This window comes from Taudactylus pleione, unplaced genomic scaffold, assembly GCF_031769625.1.
Source record: "Taudactylus pleione unplaced genomic scaffold, aTauple2 ptg000391l, whole genome shotgun sequence".
Lineage (NCBI taxonomy): Eukaryota > Metazoa > Chordata > Amphibia > Anura > Myobatrachidae > Taudactylus > Taudactylus pleione.
Window position 1 is genome coordinate 12275586 of NW_028284792.1, and position 22336 is coordinate 12297921.

At 42.1% G+C, this 22336-nt stretch overlaps 1 protein-coding gene across 1 annotated transcript in view; it reads left to right on the forward strand.

Moving 5' to 3' along the window:
* Positions 1–22336, forward strand: part of LIG3 (DNA ligase 3) — a 41216-nt gene that overhangs the window by 12327 nt on the left and 6553 nt on the right. Inside the window, exons 4-17 of the mRNA XM_088445955.1 lie at positions 302–496; positions 706–857; positions 978–1144; positions 2908–2985; positions 3720–3879; positions 9101–9256; positions 10910–11041; positions 11137–11216; positions 11300–11387; positions 11582–11659; positions 14175–14298; positions 14403–14545; positions 15276–15350; positions 16161–16307. Coding sequence (XP_088302081.1) covers positions 302–496; positions 706–857; positions 978–1144; positions 2908–2985; positions 3720–3879; positions 9101–9256; positions 10910–11041; positions 11137–11216; positions 11300–11387; positions 11582–11659; positions 14175–14298; positions 14403–14545; positions 15276–15350; positions 16161–16307 — 1775 coding nt within the window. The remainder of the gene's footprint in view (positions 1–301; positions 497–705; positions 858–977; positions 1145–2907; positions 2986–3719; positions 3880–9100; positions 9257–10909; positions 11042–11136; positions 11217–11299; positions 11388–11581; positions 11660–14174; positions 14299–14402; positions 14546–15275; positions 15351–16160; positions 16308–22336) is intronic.

The window sequence follows — 22336 nt, forward strand, 5'->3', positions numbered from 1 at the left end:
GTATCGGCACCTTTTTGCAGATGACATGTCGCTTAGCCTGTTTCTCTCCTTCAGTCTTGATGCCTTGTTTCGTATTGTTGTTCTGGCTGCCATGGCTGCAAAGTCTTGTGGCACCTTATATGTAAATGATTTGTTATTTAAAGGCATAAAAGTGTGTTGATAGTGGTGGGAATTCTGAACAGGAGTGAATTGAGGTAAGCACGCGCTATATATAGTATTGCATCTGATTTCAGAAAAATCATGCAGTTATCTAGCCATACCAACAGGTAGCATGCATTGATGAAAAAAAATGTCTTGACAGCAAAAGCAGACCCATCGTTGTCTGCACCTAGTTCCAGCAGCGGCTCAAGTCTTTCAACAGCAAAGTGTGATCCTAAACACAAGGACTGCCTGCTACGCGAGTTCCGCAAGCTGTGTGTCATGGTAGCGGAGCAACCAAGCTACAATGCAAAGACACAGATCATCCAGGAATTCCTGACTAAGGGGACCAGTGGAGGTATGTCTTAAACTAATGTTGTAGCTTGCACTGCAAATCTGGCAAGGGCATTATATGGAATGAGATATTGGTGAAGACTAAACATCCTGGGTGTTGGAATACTTCGGCATTTACAATACTACATTATGACCAAATCGTGGTTTAATGAAATAAGGTCCATACTGTGATTATTAATAATGTAAACCTCATCTTGGTTTCCCTTTGTACAGATGGTTTCCATGGAGATACTTATCTGACAGTAAAGCTGCTATTACCAGGTGTTATCAAGAATGTTTATAACCTCAATGACAAACAGATTGTCAAACTCTTCAGTCGTGTGTTTAATTGCAACCTAGAGGAAATGGTTCGGGACCTGGAGCAGGTAAAGCAAGAGGAAAATAAGCTGTTCTGTTACAGCATAACTTTACTTTCTTTGATTCATGATGATAAAGTGTAATTCTTTGTATCATTTTGCCTAAATTTGCCATACATTTTCAAACAGGGAGATGTGTCTGAGACTGTTCGAATCTTCTTTGAAGAGAGCAAATCCTTCACTCCAGCTGCAAAGAGTCTCTTGACAATCCATGATGTAGATGACATGTTGAACCAGCTCTCCAAAATGACCAAAGAAGAGGACCAGCAGAAAGTCCTGGAGGACCTTGCCAGCAGGTAATATGTTTTATTGTGTTTGGAGAAATGTGAGTGCTTCATAAAGTGTTCTAATCCCACATCAACAATAAATATGTGTATACCAGAGGTTCCCAAACGCTTTCCTCAAGGCACCCCAACAGTACAGGTTTTAGAGATATCCATGTCTGAGCACAGGTGGTTAAATCAAATTGACTGAGGTACTAAACCCGGACTGTTAAGTTGGGTAGACATTTAGATATGTCACCCGATCCGGTCAGATCAGGCCGACATCGTCCTGTGTACGCACTATGTTGTTCCATGCGCGCTCCCGCAGGGTCTTTCATCGCATCGACAGATCTGCAGTACATGTTGGTCAATGTGATGAACAACCCCATGCTTTTGGATGCGGCTGGTGAACGACATAACGTGCAGTCAGTCATTAGATTGTGTGGTGTGCATGGACCACACGATATGCCGCCCGTTGCATTGGGGGTCTCTTGGTCGTCCGTTGCATTGTGGGTCGTCTGATGTGTACCCATCTTTAGGGTGTCTTGAGGACCAAGTTTGGGAACCACTGGTGTATACACCCAAAATCACCCGCACCAGGCAAACAAAGTTTACACTTCTGCATTTACAGCATATGTAACAGATATGGGCTTATGCAGTTAGGCATTATGCTCCTGGGCAGATCCATTTTGTAATTCATGTGGTTCAAATGCTGTTTTATTTGCATGCATTGAAAATATGGGCAGCTTTGTATTTTTACACCCTTTTCCAACTCTTAATTCTATCCACAGACCGCATATTTGGACACTTACCGTGTTTATGTAATATGTTTTTATATAATATGGTTCTGTACGCTTTATTTCATTGGCTTATTTATTTATTTAGGTTATATCTCAAGAGTCTTACCTGAAGCTTTTGTACAACTCGGGAAGCCAATATTTAAAAAAAATGCTTCATAAAACAAAATGCAGTTGTCAGAATATAGTTTGCAGGAAATAAGAAACTCACATAAAATAAAGCATTACTTTTAAGGCAAAGGGGAAAATGTATCAAAGCTTGGATAGAGATAAAGTTCCAACCAATCATCTTCTAACTGTCATTATACAGGGCGTGTTTGAAAAATTAAATAGGAGCTGATTGGTTGGTACTAAATCTCTCGCTCTCCAAGCTTTTGATAAATCTCCCCATATGCCTTTGAAGGTTAAGGGCCATATTCAATTATCCGCGATAAGCCGTTTTCAGCGAAAAGTTTCCGCCGATTAATGTGTTTTTTTGATTGCAGGTGTTTGCTGAAGGTACGTTTTTATTTTATTTTTATTTTTAAACCTCACGTAAGCAATTTGTTACCATGCTTGCACCCATTTTCATGTAAATTTGCTGGAACTACTTATTTTTGCAAAAAAACCCTGCTAAATGCTATTCTTCACCACTTGTTCAAAGACACTAAATAGCAGCTATTGAGAACATTTAAGCACATCAAATACCTTCAGCAGGGCTATTCGGGGGTGTCCATAGTGATCCCCCATGTCAGTGCATCTTTTGGGGCGTGTCGGGCTGATTTCTCCAAATCTGACAGCACTTTTCACCTGTTTTCGCGTCCTTTGGCACTGAATAGGGCGAAAAGCGGCCGCGCGCACGAAAAGTGTTTTCTCCAAAAACACGCCATGTAGGCGGAAAGTCCGGCAGACGAAAAGGACAGGACTTTTTGCGGCTAATTGAATGCGGCCCTAAGAGTTTAAAAGTGTGTTACTCAACGTTTTGTTGTAAAATGATTCCAAATCCATTTCCATGTACAGGTGTACCGCCAATGATCTTAAGTGCATAATTCGTCTTATCAAGCATGATTTAAAGATGAACTCTGGAGCCAAACATGTGTAAGTGATATATTTCTGTTTGTGACGCTTTTGTATATTTTGCTTCTATAATGTACAGGTTAAGTATGATAACCTTCTGGCGAAGTAGCATCTTTTCCTACTTGTCTATATATGCCTTAAGTATCTTGTGTTTTCTTGCGCTTAGCTATGCTTTACCTTCCCCAAAATGTAGCTACATAGAGAGGTGTGCTTGCCCTTTAAATATCTGAAGCTATTGCTGTACTTCCCTTTTAGTGCAATTGAAGTAACTATAATGTATTGTTTGCTTATTAAAGCAGTTTTCATATTGACAGAAGGCTTAGTGCTGTTTATATCTCCTTTCCTAATAAGAAAAGGATTTATTTAATTATTGGAATTTCCAGAGTATATTTACATAATAAGAGCAGATAATAAAATGGGAGTTATTAGCTTTTCAGCTGATTGGCATTGCCAGAAATCATATTTATGTTTGATATATGAATTGCTCGTTTCAGTTCTGGAAACTATTGCGCACTTTATATGTGGTTTAGTGGTGCACTTAAAAATAAATTTTCCTTGTGCATTTAGCAAGACAATAAATTATACCTCACACGTTAATAGAAAAATAGTTCATGGTAGTGACAAGCCTATAAGAAAGCTTTTTTTTATTTATTTCTAATTTATTTTTTTTTGTAAACACTGATGTATGTTATTTTTTTGTACAGTTATGTTTGCTGTATAGCACGGCGTTAACATGCTTTTTCTTCCCTTTTTAGACTTGATGCCCTTGATCCTAATGCATATGATGCTTTCAAAGCCTCACGTAATTTAGGGGATGTTGTAGAGCGTGTTCTGCGCAACCAACAGCAAGCACCAGGTTTAAAACGCACTCTTAGTGTACAGGCTTCACTTATGACACCTGTTCAGCCTATGCTGGTAAGAACCATGCCTTTTTTTTTTTTTTTTTTTAATATCAGTCTGTACATGCTCAAGTAGTTCAGTCAAATGTGGAGTTTTTGCTTGACATATATATTTTTATTTTCTTCTATACTCACATGAAGCCAGAGGGTTGAGATTTTTGTAGAATTTGTCGCCGAAACTGGGCATAATTGGTATAGTGGTAAAATTGTTTACTTTTATCTTTTTGTTTTTTGTAATGTAATCCCATAGTGTTGGTAGATTTTTTTATTTTTTTTCCTAATTTTGATAATACCTAATGAAGTCGATGTAATCATTTAAGAAAGCTAGTCAGTAAATATATATTGTTCACAAGCTGTATAATATAGATGTTGGGGAAAAAGGGAGGCTGGGCTGCACATCCTAATATTTAACATAATGAAAGGTGCTACCATGCTGAGACCTGTAGTTCTACAGCAGAAAAATATGAAGGAGATGCAGGTGCACACTATAAGCACTAAGATTTCTAATGATCAAAATATTTATAATAAGCTAAAACAATGAACATGTTTTTTAAAGTAAGGTTTCTTGGCACATGTTTGGCCACCTACCGATGTCATGGTGAACCTCATAAGGTGGGTCCCTAACATATAGATGCTGGTAATGGTGTGTTCTGAATTGGTCTCCTGTACTGATGACAGGCCTTATTTACATTTTAGAAGAGAGAAAACATAATTCATGAAATAAAGAGCTACAGTGTAAATCCCAAGTAAACCTTTCATGATGACCTATATGATTGATGTTCTACCGAAGAAATTAGAAAAAATGGGGTGCACTCACCAGTCTTCAGAAAAAGAATCCTTTATTAAATTCACAGCATGGCGCTGTCACCACATATCCATATCTACGTTTCAGTCCCAACCATGGACCTTTGTCAAGATACAAATCATAGTGCAACTAACCCACACTAGTGGACACAATTAAAATTTATCCAACACACGTTGGAATAAAGAACATAACTGGCTATCTAAAAAACATACCATGAAATTCCTAGTGTATCTTGTTATTTACATCTCATCAGTACTATATAACAGCGATTGCTGCTAAGTGTCACTAGCATGCATCAGTTAGCCAGCCGCGTGCGCTCCACCAGGGTATGGCTTCCTGTAGGTGGAACGCACGATCCACCCCTAGCGTTATGGCAACCACCGGCACTTCCTGTGTGTGGAATGCATAGACCGGCAATGTGCCGATCACCTGCGTATTGCGTGCCACCACTGCTGATGGGGGAGCACACGGTGTAGAACATACATTTATAATGTTATTCTCAATGATAGATAAACTACTAGATACGTATCTGTTCTTTTTATTGTTTGATGTCTCACTAAATTATATAGATAACAAAACAGTTACCCTCTGTGACATAATACTCTTTAATGTATTGACATCATTTCAATACTGTATAACTGTCTAGTAACCTGTTTAACCTAATAAACATTTATAGGCTATATAGAAAAAGGACCGCAAAAAAAAAAAAATAATGAAAAAAAAAAAGTTTGAAAAACAAAACTACCGTATATACTCGAGTATAAGTCCACCCGACTATAAGCCGAGGTACCTAATTTTACCACAGAGTGTATTGCTTAAATCGTATCTATTTTATTAATCCACAGAGCTTCTTTCCTCAGTACCATCTTGGCTTGATCACCTCCTCTCCATGGAGGAGGCACCCAATCGATGTTCATGCGCTTTAAAGATGCTAATGAATGGTGTGCTTCATAAAAGTGCCTAGCTACTGGTTTATCTGTGTTGCCACTCGTTAAAGCACTGCGGATTGAAGACCCATGATTTGCCATTCGCTCTTAGAAACCTTAGAGCACAGACACGTCAGAGTATAGATTACATGATCTGTAGTGCAGTTAACACGATATTGGATCTGAATCCTCCACCCTGTGTGGGGATGATGAAACGCTTAACCTGGCAACATCCTTCTACATGTAGTGCAATTAACGCACCTAAAGCAGCCAGGTTTCTGACTGGGCAACCATGTGCGATTATCCACTGTAGGAACAAGGTCTGGACGCATTAATAAGTTCTTTTAAATTCCGACCATGCTTATAGCTGATCAGTGGTTTGTCTGGTAAGCTTCCACTCAAATTTGGGTCGGAAGCAACCAGATGCCAATGTTTCTTAATTGCATTCCGAATACTCGTGCCAGCTGTATCAAAGGGGGTCGTTATAGCGAAAGGATTCTTGGGCTTCTTCCTGACAATCTCCTTAGTGTCATTGGAGAAAATTTTGTGGGCTCTTGCTAAACATCTGTCTACTATGAAATCACTGTATCCTCTTTGAGTGAATCTCACTTTCATCTCTTCAATTTGGAATAATGCAGGGTCTGAGTTGTTTCAGGGAACCCTCAAAAATTGTGGAACAGGTAATCGGGGTGTTAATTAAGGAATCGTGGTGATGACTTCCAAAAATTAAAAGCGTATTGTAGTCCGTAGGTTTTCTATATAACCATACCCCGCGCGTATGGCATAGATGGTGATGTCCAAAAATTTGATCTGTTCATGACTGAACTGCGTGGTAAATGTGATGGGCGAATTAAGCTGATTAAGGAATTGTACCATCTTTTAAAAGAGCCTCCTCAGTGCCACACCATATCAAGAACACAATCTAAATTGATGATAAATAGCAATACGATCTCCAAACAGCAGCAAAATGTGGGTGTTCTCATACACATCCATGTATAAATTGCTATATGACCGGGCAATGTTACTGCCCATCGCAGTGCCAGCCGTTTGGAGATGGCATTGCTCTTCATATCTGAAGAAGTTACACGTCAGAGACCGTTACAAAAGTTGTATCAGGAACTCTACTGGTGGCAAACCAAAACCAAAATTAATATTCAGAAAAGCACCAGACCTGAAACAAAAATTGGTACACAACCATATGAAGAATAAGACAGCCATCCAGAAAACACTTCTGGGTAACACACTAGACCCTGGCTTCTACTACTGTGGAGCATGTCAATTTTGCAAAATGAACCAACCATCTACCAAGAAACTATGTTCCTTTAAATCTAATCAGAGACAGACAACTTATAATATTAAGGATCACCTCACGTGCAACAGTGTGGGTGTTATTTACCTCATAACATGTAAATGTGGAGAACAGTACGTGGGAAGAACCACAAGGAAATTAAAATTAAGAATATCAGAACACATCAGGAACATCAGGAAAGGTTTAGAATCTCATAGTTTATCCAAGCACTTCAAGGACAACCATAATCAAGATCCAATAGGTATGAGCTTTATAGGTATCAAACAAGTCAGAAAGAACTGTAGAGGAGGAAATTATGAAAAAGCAGTCAACAGAGAAGAGTTAAAATGGATAATGGAGCTCAAGACTTTGACCCCATATGGGCTTAACATAGACAATGAAATAAAATCGATCATAACAGGTTGAACTCCATTAACTGCATTATCTTAGTTCCAGACACCGCTATACAATATATGTACATTTAACAGTTTAGTATCCGTATACCTACTGATTGTGCACACAATCATACCAATATAACTCTATCAGCATGTCAGATCCCATCAACACATTCCAACATACAATGGAGTGTGTACCTTAATTTTTAGAGTACAATATCATTTATCATCAAGAGCACTGATCCACAATTTCCGTTTTATAACCACCAAGTTTTTTTAATTTTTTCGTCTTTTTCATTTTATTATTATTTTTATTTGTTTAACCATATGGTTGCAGGTGTCAACCAATAACATGTGTTAGTGTCTAACATGACAAATACAATGTACATTTTTCTGTCTGGCCTCTGATCCATGGCTCCAAGCATGCATTTGTCTCACATTCCTCAAGGCTATTTATGCCTCCGTTACCAGGACAAATAACTATGGCAACAGGTGTTTACTGTGACGTTGGCCCAATCAGGGATCAAGCCCCGCCCAACACACTTTATATTCCACCTCCACAATGGCGTCACTATCACTCCCTAAGGAAGGCTGTTTACAGCCGACACGCGTAGGAGTACGAAGGATTTGAAGGAACACTACACTTCTCTGCCATCAACGTGACCCACGGCCTTCCCCTCTACCCGCCGGAGCCTCCTCGATTTGGGTGAGTTGAGCGCACAGCAGTCCGGGGCCGTCAGCTTCCCGCACAGCCCGCGACCTCTCGCGAGATCGCGGCGCTGCACGGGATTTCGTCGTACGGACTCTGTGGGGACCAAGCCTGCAACTGTTAGCATTACAGTTGCCGGAATACGGCCCTACCAGCGGCGGAGACAGAGAGGAAGCCTGGACCCCAAGAGGCAGAAAGAAGACAGGACCAGGAAAAACGTCCACGTTCATCAGAAGGTGAGGCCTCACCGGGACTTTTATTTACTTTAACAGACGGATCACAGACCACTTGGGTCTGACCGCACACATCAGCAAGTTGACTTTTCTTCTAGACTGACTTTATTTATATTATTTTGGATCTGTAGTGCAGTAGGGTGTGGGACGCCCTCCCTCTGCACCCTTTTCTCACCTGTTTGCCAGTTAGTGCCTGGTATCATAATACTGACCCTTTATCAGCAGAGTTATTTCTGTATTCATGTTCATTGCATCACAACCCTCCCTCTCTAAATATCTTACATGTTATTTGGAAGCAGCAGCCTTCATCATTGCTATTATCTAGGTAGAGATCAACATTAAAATAGTCTTAAAATATTCAATCACTTTTGAGACTCAGTCATTTTCATATGAGTTTATTTATACACCATTTGTTCGGAGCGCAGTCCCACTATTGACACGTATGTGAACTCACACATGTGTCACTCCCGTTTTGCAACATGGGTTTTAGCCAGAGTTGTTCTGACAGCGGAGATACCTTCATTGTGCGGTATTAAGGATGATACGTCCATGGTAACCAAGATACTCTGTGCCAATGGTGGTAAGCTCCCTATACATACAACTGACTGTTGTAGAAAAGTGTTCACATATTGTGCCACTGATGAAATAATAAATTACGGGCTGAAATTATATATATATATTCTCAGGTTTTACGTTTTATATAAAACTGACATTTAATTGGGGGACAGATGAAGAAAAAAACTTAACTTAACGAACAATTCAGTGGCTTGGGATGTATGATCAGAGAAATATGGCAGCATTTTCCATAGGATTCTTGTGTCCCTTAATGGGATATCCTATACTTTGCTTATGCTTTCTATTTACATGTTTCTCCCCCTTAGGCTGAAGCTTGCAAATCTATAGAGTATGCCATGAAAAAGTGTCCAAATGGCATGTATGCAGAGATAAAGTATGACGGGGAACGAGTCCAAGTCCACAAAAATGGTGATCACTTCAACTACTTCAGCCGGAGTCTCAAGCCAGTTCTTCCCCACAAGGTAGGTTGAGCTTGTCTGTCAGGGATGGATCATGTGTAGAGTTGCCATTTATATGTAGCATACATTGCATCCGGAAAGTATTCACTGCGTTTCGCTTTTTCCACATTTTGTTATGTTACAGCCTTATTCCATAATGGAATAAATTCATTTTTGTCTTCAAAATTCTACACACAATACCCCATAATGACAACGTGTAAAAAATTTTTTTTTTAGATTTTTGCAAATTTAATTAAAAAAACAACTAAGAAATCACATGTACATAAGTATTCACAGCCTTTGCTCAATACTTTGTTGCTGCACCTTTGGCAGCAATTACAGCCTCAAGTCTTTTTGAATATGATGCCACAAGCTTGGCACACCTATCTTTGGGCAGTTTCGCCCATTCCTCTTTGCAGCACCTCTCAAGCTCCATCAGGTTGGATGGGAAGCGTCAGTGCACAGCCATTTTCAGATCTCTCCAGAGATGTTCAATCGGATTCAAGTCTGGGCTCTGGCTGGGCCACTCAAGGACATTCGCAGAGTTGTCCTGAAGCCACTCCTTTGATATCTTGGCTGTGTGCTTAGGGTCGTTGTCCTGCTGAAAGATGAACCGTCATCTTTCTTTCTATCCTGACTAGTGTCCCCAGTTCCTGCCGCTGAAAAACATCCCCACAGCATGAAGCTGCCACCACCATGCTTCACTGTAGGAATGGTATTGGCTTGGTGATGAGCGGTGCCTGGTTTCCTCCAAACATAATGCCTGGCATTGACGCCAAAGAGTTCATTCCTTGTCTCATTAGACCAGATAATTTTGTTTCTCATGGTCTGAGAGTCCTTCAGGTGCATTTTGGCAAACTACAGGCGGGCTGCCATGTGCTTTTTACTAAGGAGTGGCTTCCGTCTGTCCACTCTACCATACAGGCCTGATTGGTGGATTGCTCCAAAGAGGAATGCTATAGCTCTGACAGAGTGACCATCAGGTTCTTGCTCACCTCCCTGACTAAGGCCCTTCTCCCACAATCGCTCAGTTTAGACTGCCTGCCAACTCTAGGAAGAGTCCTAGTGGTTCCGAACTTCTTCCATTTACGGATGATGGTGGCCACTGTGCTCATTGGGACCTTCAAAGCAGCAGATATTTATCTGTCTCGGAGGTCTACAGACAATTCCTTGGACTTCATGCTTGGTTTGTGCTCTGACATGCACTGTCAAGTGTGGGACCTTATATACAGGTGTATGCCTTTCAAAATCATGTCCAATCAACTGAATTTACCACAGGTGGACTAAAATTAAGCTGCAGGATGCACCTGAGCTCATTTTTGAGCTTCATGGCAAAGGCTGTGAATACTTATGTACATGTGATTTCTTAGGGGTTTTTTATAAATTAAATTTGCAAAAATCTCAAAAAAAAACTTTACATGTTGTCATTATGGGGTATTATGTGTAGAATTTTGAGGACAAAAAAGAATTTATTCCATATTGGAATAAGGCTGTGACATGACAAAATGTGAAAAAAGTGAAGCGCTGTGAATACTTTCCACATGCACTGTAAATATGTAGCAATATCATGTGAATGTATTCCCCATCTTAAACCATCTTATATAAATTGCATTCTTTTTTGGCTTAATATTATGTCATTGCTGTTTGTATAGGGATTGACTTTGACTTTGTTCATAGGTTGCTCATTTCAAGGATTATATTCCTAAAGCATTCCCGGGTGGTGACAGTGTTATTTTGGACTCTGAAGTGCTGCTCATTGATACAAATACTGGAAAACCCCTACCATTTGGAACATTAGGGGTTCACAAGGTATGTTAGCAAGTGTCTTCTATTATCCATTCATTGTACACCAAACATGGGCTTGAGATAGATTTGGATATATATTATAATTTCTATTTCTACAGAAAGCTGCTTTCAAGGATGCCAATGTCTGCCTCTTTGTCTTTGATTGCATATATTTTAACGGAGTTAGCTTAATGGACAGGTGAGTGTGACAGGAACTTTATCTTGTGACTGTTTAATATGTAGTATATCGCACTCTCAAGTACTATCTCTCTCTCATCACAGACCACTGAGTGAGAGACGAAAGTTTATACGTGACAACATGCTGGAAATCCCTAACCATATAATGTTCTCCGAGATGAAACATGTCACAGTTAGTGTCTTATTCTTACCTTACACTATATTGAATGTTGTGTTGCATTTTTTATTTGTGTTGGTGGAGGTTATTCAGCAAAAAGCAAGATTGTATGCACATCTTCTCATAGTTTTTAATTTCATTTACACCAGGTGTACCTACCCATTTATTTTAGTTAATACTGAATAATGATCACCTTTCTCTGTTTCTAGAAAGCATCAGATCTTGCGGACATGATCACTCGAGTTATCCGGGAGGGTTTGGAAGGCCTGGTACTAAAAGATGTAAAGGTATCAATTGCCTGTTAAGCTGTTTCTAATAAACTCCACATGGTAGGGAAATTGTTAACAGAATTCAGTTTTTCACAACTTGAGTTTCACAAATTGTATTAATGATAACACAATGTAGTTATTGCATGATGTATACATTTATTCCTATTTTGTGAACGGTCAGTAAAACCAAAGAAAATTAGTCTCTCAGTTTTTAATATGATTCTTTGTGTCCAAAATAATTAGAAATAGTCCCCAAGTGATATAGGCCCTGATTCAGACCCACTCGCAAGCGGCTGTCCGCTCGCAAGTGGGTCGATGGTCTGCACTGAGCATGCGCACGACGGAGGGAGCTCCGTCGTGCGCATGCGCCAGACGCGACGAGCGAAGGAAAGTCCTTCGCTCGTTGTGTCTGATCAAAGGGGGCGTGCTGTCGATGTTGATTGACAGCACGCCCCCTTTGATGGGCGTGCCGGGGGCGTGCCTCCCTGACGACCGTCAGAAGCCGGCCCACTGACATCACTAGTGATGTCAGTGGGAGTGATTTTGGCTCTGATAGAGCCAAAATCACTCCGGGCCTTGCGGTTGAAAACCTCAACCGCAGGCTCCGGCTCGCAGTTTCGATGGTCACGATTGTCACGACCATCGCGGCCATCAAACTGCACGCTCGTATAGGCTGTGGGTGGTGACCCACAGCTATACGAGCGTCCAGTAGGACGCTCCATTTTTATGGAGGGCGGCCCTCATTCAGAGCGTGCGCTCTGCTCTGAATGAGGGCCATAGTTTCTTACATACTTATTTGGGGCCAGCGGGGTGGCTTGGGGTGTAGAGGGTGCTGGTGCTAGAGTAAGGAATTAATTAAACCTAACTTGCTGAACTCGAAGATCTCCTTTTGGATGCTCTGTTCTTTAATTTTTGCACTGTAGTAGGGGACTTTTATCTTTTCACAAGGTTTATTATTTTTGTTTTGTGGAAGTATTTCTAGGACTTTGTTCTAATGGATACCAGCATAGAGACCGTTGTCTACAGCGCTACTCAGCTTTGTTCTTTCACTTCCAGCTCTCCTATTTTTCTTTGCTCCCAATTATCTTGGATCTCATCGGAGGATGGAGTCTGAGAATCTATGGCATGATTCTACATGCTGAAGAGCTGCTAGAACAAGTCATTCAGATCATGATCTGTGCACATAGTCTTGCTACTTAAAAATGTACCATTCCGTATCTCTCTCCTCCTTTCTTTACAGGCAGGCCTCGATCATGGGTTGCACCTTGTTTTCTTCAAAACCCATGTGTCTTTCCTTGTCGACCTAATTTCAGAGCAAGCTGGCTGTTATCCTGGAGGCTCTGCATTTTTAACCTTCTTAACTCTGGTAGCCCTGTAGGACCTAAACTTGTTACTTATGGCTCTACAGAAGGTTCCGTTTTAATTTCTTTAATCAATGGAGCTAAAATTGCTTATTTGGAAATGGTCCTTTCTACTGGCCATCGCTTCAGCAAGATGAGTGTCTGAGCTGGCAACATTGTCATGTAAGCCTTATCTTCATTCTAGCACCCTGCACCTGTCACAGCCAGTGCAGTTCCTCTTTCTTGCCTGGGGTTGTCACTCTCTGCTGCATATAGCACATTGTGTTCTGTATCTCAGTAGTTTGTTGCATCAGCTCAGTGTGGTAGAAGTACCAGAGCAGAGAGCGACACCCCAGGCAAAAAGAGGAACTGCGCGGGTTGTGACAGGTGGAGGGTGCTAGAGTGAACACTAGTGTAAGCCTCCAGTTAGAGCTGCACATCATACAAGCCTTCCTTCTTGCCAAAAGTGGTATCTCTGTTCCACCTCAACCAGAATATTGTTACCCTAGCTTTTGCGCTAGATCAGTCATAGGGGACAAGCATTTCCTTCAGCCCCTGGATGCGGTGAGAGCCTTGTAAATGTGGACAGAACTTTCTCTTGGTCTTATATGTTCATGAGAGGTTGTGCATGGTGCTTCAGTTGTGTAGGGCTGCAGTTCCAAAAGATGCTAATTTTGGGTGGACAATACCCTCCTTAGGGGCAGCTTTGGAAAGTCCCCTAGGTACAGCAGAGTCCCCCCAGTATGCATAAAACAAAAATGTTTTTTTGTACTTATCAAAAATTTTTCTTTGGATCCATTCAGGGACACTTCAATCCCTCCCCAGTTTTAGCCTTTCTGCACTTGTTTCTGTTTGGGTGAGGTTGGTTGTTGTGTTTTTTTTTTTTTTTTTTTTTTATCTGCTTCTGGGTTTTGTTAATAAAGAAACCTGAAGAGCATCTGGGGTAGGGGCTAAGAGTTCAGCCAGTTAGTTGAACTAAGGAATTACATTAATTAATTGCAACACCAGTGCCTTATACACCACAAAGTACAGTAGTGTACCCCAACTGGATTTAACTTAAGTAAAATTAGTTTTATTAATACTGGAAATAAGAAAATATAACAAATTGACACAACTGCTCATTAGAAGATTGTTCTGTGCAATGATCTGCCACATTAAGTTATTTTGATCCTTGGCATTCTGTCGTCTTCCAGTCAACCTATGAGCCAGGGAAGCGCCATTGGCTAAAGGTGAAGAAAGATTATTTGAATGAAGGTGCTATGGCAGATACAGCTGACCTTGCAGTATTAGGAGCATTCTATGGGAAGGGAGCAAATGGTTAGTGAACTTAGAAACTTAATTTAAATACTATCCTTTTATTAATATAAGTTCTACTTGCTTTTGAATATAATGGTCTGTTTCTGACCTCTTATTTTCCTTAGGTGGCATAATGTCTATATTCCTTATGGGTTGTTATGACCCTGAGACTCGGAAGTGGTGCACAGTGACAAAGTGCTCCAGTGGTTATGATGATGCTACACTTGCACGTTTGCAAAATGAGCTGGACATGGTGAAGATCAGTAAGGTTAGATATATAAAATTTGGGTTTAGAATGAGGGTTGTAACACTCTGCCATACTTATTTGTTTGTTTTTCATGGATTACTTGTTCATTTAAAACTCCCAGTGTCACTTTGTAACCTACTCAAGACCAGATCATAGGGCTCAACAGCAAAGTGTGTCAGACAAATAACACCAACTGGGAGTAATGTATACCTTTTTAATATTTAGTTTGTTATAAGCAATCGGAACAGATCTGTCTTGATATATGCTATTTTTAATAACGCTATGAGAACTTCAAAGTATAACTGGTATTATACGATTGTAAATTATTCATGTACCTTAAGACTCTAAATTATATGGGGTTAGTGCTGAGGCTAATGTCACTTGCATTCTTCTTGGATTGCAATTTTTATTTGTATATATTTATTGATCCATATACTGTATATCAACAATTAATTATAGATCTATATAGAATACATTTCAGATGCTTGCATTGGTTTGAGTTTAAATATGCAGCCAACTAGTACGTTAATTGGTATAGAACAATTTAGAATTTTCTTTTATTTCTAGTGCCGGGATAAAATTTATTAGCAGCCACTATTGGGTATTCATTCTTGAATAAATCTGGTAAAACTGCCTAATTGCTTTAGCTGTTTTGCAGTTCACCATATTCTATCTTGTACAGTTCCTTTTGAAACAATGTTGTGTTTGGATATTAGCGGTTTGGTGATGGTTTTTGCTTTCTCTTTTACAGGATCCATCAAAAATCCCTTCATGGTTGAAGATCAACAAAAACTATTACCCAGACTTCCTTGTGAGAGATCCAGAGGTGAAGTGTATTATTGTATCTCGTTACACTGGCCTGGAAATAAAGTTTATGCTTATTTCCGTGGTTCCCAAACTTTTTCGAATCACGGCGCCCTAGAGTATCAGCATTTTTTCACGGCACCCCTGGGCCAAAAGTTTATTTATTGAGAAATTCAGCAAGAATTACATGAAGTAAATTATGCTTATAGGATCAATTATGTGGTGGTTGACAGGGCTGCGTTTCTTTTTGTCCACACATTTTTTGATAGGCAAAATCAGTGCTAATGGCTGCCAATGACACAGACTAAATATAATTTTATTTGGAAATGGACCACCAACCCAAGGCACCCCTGCAAGTGTCCGTTTGGGAACCACTGGTCTATTTGTTGAAATCCTAGCTCAAAAGTCTAGCAAGTTATTGCTAGAACATATATTGAATGATTACTGTAGTACATTTTTGAAAGATCCACTTAAAATAATAGTTTTTAAGGGTGCCCAACCATTCAGTAAGTACTCCTTTTTCAGATAAAGTACAAGGGATTTGCAAGTTTATTGAATAGTTAAATCATGTTGCTTTATATAGAACATCATCAGAAATTACCAATTGGCTGCCGTTTGTTTATGATTTATAATTATACAGCAAAAAGGTCTGAAATATACTTGTAGATACCTCCTTCTCGTCCACTGTAGGACTCAGATAGCAGGTGTTGTGATGTAAGCCACTGTTATACATTTATCTGTGAGCTGGTGATAATGATGAAAACTGAAGCAAATGACTAATGTGTACTGTGTAAAACTGTATTGTGCATATTCCATGCCTACCTGTTTACAGAATGCTCATATTTGGGAGATTACTGGAGCAGAGTTTTCCAAAGCAGAGGCCCACACAGCTGGAGGGATTTCCATTCGCTTCCCACGTTGCACCCGCTTCCGTGATGACAAGGACTGGAAGACAGCCACCACTCTACAGCAACTAAAGGTGTGAGAATGTTTTTATTAAGCCAAAACAAGGCTACAATCCTTAATACTGTGGTCTCTAAACAATTCTGTGGATCATAATCCAATGCATAAAGTGCTTCTGTGCAAAAGATAATCTGTTTTCCCTCAATTTTCAATGTACATATATGAAAGCGAAAGATACAATAGTGCAGTACTTTTATACACTTTAGCACCCATTGGGGCTGAATCTGAAGCGTGAGAAAAGCAAAAAAAAATAAGTAACTGTTCGGAACAAACATTTATTTTTGCAAGCAGGTTAAATGCTGGCTGCTTTTACACGTCCCTGTACAGCTTTATTTTTACACTGCAATTTAGATCTGAGTTTGGACACGCCTCTCGCATCTAAATCTCTGCACACTTTAATCTGCCCCACCTGCAGTGCAACATGGTTTTACCCCGGTGTAAAGGTACTTGCTCTTTTCTGCTTTGTTCACAACTCAGAATCTGCCCCATTGAGTGCAATTTAGAGGGTGACTTCAAAGTGCAGATTCTCCTCCGGGTGAAAAAGATACCACCCTTTTGGTAAATCCCCTTACATAAAAAAAGTCGGACTATTTAGCATAAAAATAAATTTCTCCTTCATCCACTAGGGGACACTGGAGTTCAAGACAGTGGGGTATAGACGGTGGTAGAGTAGAGCCTGGCACTTTAAATAATTTAGAAGTGTGACTGGCTCCTCCCCCTCTATGCCCCATCAGCCCCAGTTTTTAGAATGTGCCCGAGAGAGCCGGTCGCACATCAGGCTGTCTCCAGCCTTTCCATAATTTAAACAAGCATTGAGGACAGGCAGGCTGCTTGCTGTGGCAGTCTGCCTGCTACGTGGGAGCCGCCGGTAGGGCACCACACGGCTACTGCAGCCTGTGTCCGGTGACCCTGAGGAGGGGGCACAATCATGGAGTCATCGGACCCTGCGTGGATCCGCCACTGCTGACATCGGCATGTGTCCGGGTTCCTCGCCGCCCCCTCAGCCCAGCATCCCGGCCGCAGCAGCCTGTAAGTATAACCACTGCTCCTGATTAGCAGGAGCAGTGGTTGTAAAAAGCTGGGCTCAGTGACAATTGCGCTGTCACTGTTAGGAGAGACCCAACCCTCCCCCCTGCACCACTTCTCCCTGACCTCCGAAGTTAGGCATCCCGGTGAGAACACCAGAGCAAGCGGGGGGCGTAGGTTTGTTGGCGCGTCATGCATACTAGCGGCGCCATCTGTGGTCGGGCTCGCCCTCAACTGCCGCGTGCACACGGCTGTCAGGGGCTGCCATAATAGCGCTCCCCTAGTAAAGAGCTTTTAAGCAGCGCAGTTCTCAAGCACCGGCGCTGGCTTTCGGGGGGTCTGTAAGGCGGGCTGCCTAAATTAAGTCCCGCAGTATACAGCCTCTATTGCAGCTCCTTACAGAGCAGCCAAAGGTCGGCACTAGTGCCGGGGCTCCGTTCCCGGCAGTGAAGGGGCGGGGCTTAGGTCCGACGGCCATTGCAGCGCGTTGAGAGCAACAGGCGCCGCCCTTCTCCACCTATTTGCCGTAGTGGCCGCACGCTTCAGCGCATGAGATGCAGGGAGAGGTCTGGGCCCCTGAAGTGGCTACTTCGCGGGAGGCTCAGTGATGATTGCAGCGCGGACCAGTGCCTGCCAGATCACTCCCGCTTCCCTCTTAAGGGCAGTGGTAAACACCTGTGTACACACAGTTTAGTTAGTTTACACCTGCTGCAGTCCAGCTATTTGCTGCACCCACCCACACGCAGTTGCGCATGCTAAGTAATTCAGAGGGTGCACTATAACTCCGCTTGTGCAGTTCTGTTGGGGGGCGGTGCTAGTCAGGTGGAATATATATTTATGCTACACAGTTCGGCCACTATCAGGCTTCCCGCTTCAAAGGGAAAGCTTTATACAGCCTCCGATTCAGCAGAGCCCGCCGCAGCTGAACCTGGCTGTGTTCGGATCCCCCGAACCTCCCAGAGTCAGTGGGGCCAGCCGCAACTGAACCCCGCTGGGTCCAGGTCTCCCTGCCCTGCCCAGCACCTTAGCTGCATATTGCTTACCTCTCTTGTTTAGTAGAGGAGGTGTTACTTAACGGGGTTGTGACATGTGGTGCTGCCGCACTCACTCTGGTAACTATGCACAGCTCTCCTATTATAAGAGGAGACACCGTGGCCCCCACCCCGTTTTGCTCACAAGAACAGCCTGTGCAACTATAGTGTACAGCTGGCAAGTCCCAGTAGGGCTTTCCTTTAGTTATATAAGGAAAGGGACCTGTGTTTGGTGCGGCCTGCATTCCAGCGACGCCATAGTTTTCCGGTCTCCTCTCACATGGAGGCGAGTTCTGCGTTGTAGCTAGTGGCTCTGGGTAATTGTATTCTACATGAACACGCCCGATCTCGTCTTATAGTACTTGGATCCAAATGCACATGAAAGCTTTGTGCGGACTGGACATAGTCCCGCCGTTTTGCAGCGCTGGGTATTAACCCCTGTCAGGCTTTCACTTGGTTCTATAGCAAGGGGCGCCTAGCTTAATCTAATTGCCTGACTTCCGAACTTGCTCTCCGGTTAGCGCGCACTCCGCGCCCGGAATGAGCCTGAATAGCAACCAGCTAATGCAGTGGACTGGTGAGCAATACACAGTGGGTTCTAGTCCCATCTATGAAATATTTATCATAGTCTGTGAAGGCTACCTCATGGTGCACTAGTTACCCTGCCTAAATGAACATGCATATACGCTAAATTATAGGCTGGTTTTAAAAACTTCCAGTTCTCACCAGCCTTCTGTGCTTCCCTTAAAAGGTATGCATATGTGCATCTATATAGATTTATATCTTATGTGCTCCCTTGGCAGCACACACAAGGTTAAGTTAGTGACGCACTGCCAGGGAGATGGTTACCGGTAACAGATACCAGTCTGGGACAGCGCGCTACAAAAATATCCTGCCCAAACGCTGTAGCAGAATGATGGCCACACACGGCACATGAGCCGTAAGGCACATGTATGTGTATATATATTTGTAATTTATACTAAGCCCTGCCTTAGAACATATACATGTCTGGAGTGAATTTTGTCCTGGGGCTCAGTTCCTTCCATGGCTCTACTATGATTCATGTTTTAGTTTTAAAAAAAAAATAAAAAAAATTGTCTCCTACTAATCTTGTATGTAGGTACGCATATGTGGATATCACTTTTTATCCTTACCATAAGAACAAGGGTAGGATCTGTTCTGATCAGTTTTATGTCTGATACCTAGCATGCTGCAACTAGAGGCTTGACTCTCCTGAAGCGGTAGTTGGTACAAAACTCCACTTTACACTATCTCTCCCTAGGGATTTGGTTGTGTTTTATTCATATATATATATATAGATATAGAGATATATATATATATATATATATATCTATCTATGTGTGTGTGTGTGTAGGATGCCTATACTTCCACAATCATTAGGTTACCTATAACTCCACGGTTGGGAAGCCGCCTGGGAATTACAGAAACTGTAGGCTTTATCAATACATATTAAATAGTGGCTCTATAAACTAGAGTCATGTTCTGCAGCTTACATAGTGATAGTCACAATTCCCTAAGGCATTGCTTCTAGTATGGACCCTATACATGACTGGGGCCTTCTTGTGTGTCCACACATGTATATAAAGATATGTGCTTACACCCTCCTGGGGTGTTAGTTCTGTTCCCGTCAGTCTTTATCTACGGCGCCCCTTTTCGGGGGACCTTATTATTATTATTATTTACAACTACACTCCAGTAGCGCACTTGGTAGCAAACATACACCAAGAATGCAGGACATATATATGGCATTCTGATCTCCTGGTGCAGGAGTCTGACAAGTAAACTTACTATGTTGGCACTAACTCTTCCTTTCAAAGAGATTGCCTTCTCATGCAATTATGTTTGTCGGTGTGTACGTGGGTATATATATTATACTATAACCATTCCTTGTATGAATATTTCCTAAGATATGTCCCTTCTTTACTTGGGATAACTAACACATTCTATGTCTATGTATAGGTACCCTTCTCAGTATCGATTCTGGTACTCCATATTATTGTCTTGTCGCATATCTCAATAAAAGGAGTCTCTAAAGGGCCCCTAGGTACATTTCTATCAGTACATAGAGAATCCAGGTTCTATTCCATCCTCAGGGCTTAATTAATTAAATTACATGAAGGCCTATGGCCACCCGCTGATATAGGCAGGGTCAGGCCTGGGTTGTATTAGATTGGTGGGCATAATATGCACTTCACCGTTATAAGTGTTAATGTAAGGATACTTACACTAGCAGACTGTTTTTGGGGTATATGTATAATCTCTATATGGATACACATCCCTAATGGAACATGCTCAGGTATAGAGTCCTGTTGTACGACCTTCTTGTCTCCACTAACGTTTTGCTAGTTTCTACAGTATTTTCTACTGCACATCTCCAGACTGAAGTCCGTGCTGTAGACATTGGTCTCAGCCCATTGAAGCTACTCTATACCTAACGTGGCAGGTTACTGTGTGATGGAAAAGGTCAGTGACATTCTACATAGCGTCCAGAAAGCTTCTGGTCGCTCACAGGTAAGAGCTTACTAATGCCTCGGAAGATGCTCCTATTTCATGCAACCTGACATACATAGCGTTATTCTCCCTTCCGCACCCTAGCTGCTGTCCTAGCAGCCATCCACTATTTTAATCAGGTGGCTCTACACTTTAGAGTTTTCCTGGTGTGTGGGTGCATAGTTCCAACATTGAGATTAGTGACACTAATCTGTTGGGGTTATGGACTGAAGCGCATCTCTGGGCTAGTGCACATCTTTACATTACAGTGTGACAGTCACTATGTTCTATGCAGGGGGCCTGGTTGGTTGGTTTTCCTGTTCAGTATCTGTTGAGATTTTCAGCACACTGACAGATGCTTGACGGGTACCTTCATAGTTGTCCTAGTGCTCTAGCCTTGCTGTATGGGATGCTTCCCTATATTGGTAGCGCTCCCTGGGTGGCTATTGCATCCATGCTCTTTTACCGCTAGGATATCCTGGTTGTTTTTTTTTACTATGTTCGGGCCAGCAGTTGCTACTGACCACGCACTTCCATCATGTTGGAAGTTGTTTGGAGTTTGTGGCTGTGGTTTTCTTTTCAGCTGCAGGGTTTCAGTGACTGTTTTCTCCCTCTGTTCTCAGAATGGGTTGTTCTGCTGTCTGACCCTCTGAAAGGAATTGTATTCTCAATCCTCTCGAATCCGCCTCATGTCCAGTGGGATCTCTACTCGTTGGAGACTTCTATGGTCTAACCCTTCCGCTGGTTAACAACCTTGTAATAGTTGGACATCTAGGATGGTTCAGGGTGACTGTTCGGTCTTGCCTTTTGCCTCCCTGCATACTCTTTGTTGGAGTTTGTGGACAGGATCAGCTCTGTATCTGTAGATTGGTATCGTTATACTTCCATCTATATGATTTAAGTCCAGTAGTGCTGGGATTCTGCTATCTGCAACTGTTGCAGCTTCCTGTTTTCTCGAGTTTTGTCTCGTGTTCCTGCCCTTCTCCTATGGATTCTGGTTGGGGTTCTCTGCTCCCTGCGCTCTGGCTTGGTCTGTTTCAGCTGAGCTTGCAGTGTTCTGATGCCTCTCATCTGCGGGTGTTCTCTGGCTAGTCGTTTTTTGTTTTTTTTCCACTCGATTTACGCAGTAGGTTTTGGAATTTCTGTGACTGTTCAGCAAGGAGTTCTCATTGTCTCCTGGCTCTACGGCACTTGATCCTCAGCTCTTGCCTTTCCATTGGGCCTCCGTTTCTGGGCGGTCCCGGCTTCGGTTTGGCAGAAGGGTCAACAAGTTCGCGCTTCCCACCCGGGAGGTTGGCTTTGGGACGTCCCCACTGTCTTGAACTCCAGTGTCCCCTAGTGGATGAAGGAGAAAACAGGATTTTGGTACTTGCCGATAAATCCCTTTCTCCGATTCCACAGGGGACACTGGACGCCCGCCCAGCGCTGCGTACTTGCCGTTTTGTTTGGTCCTTATATGGTTGTGTGACTGCATGTG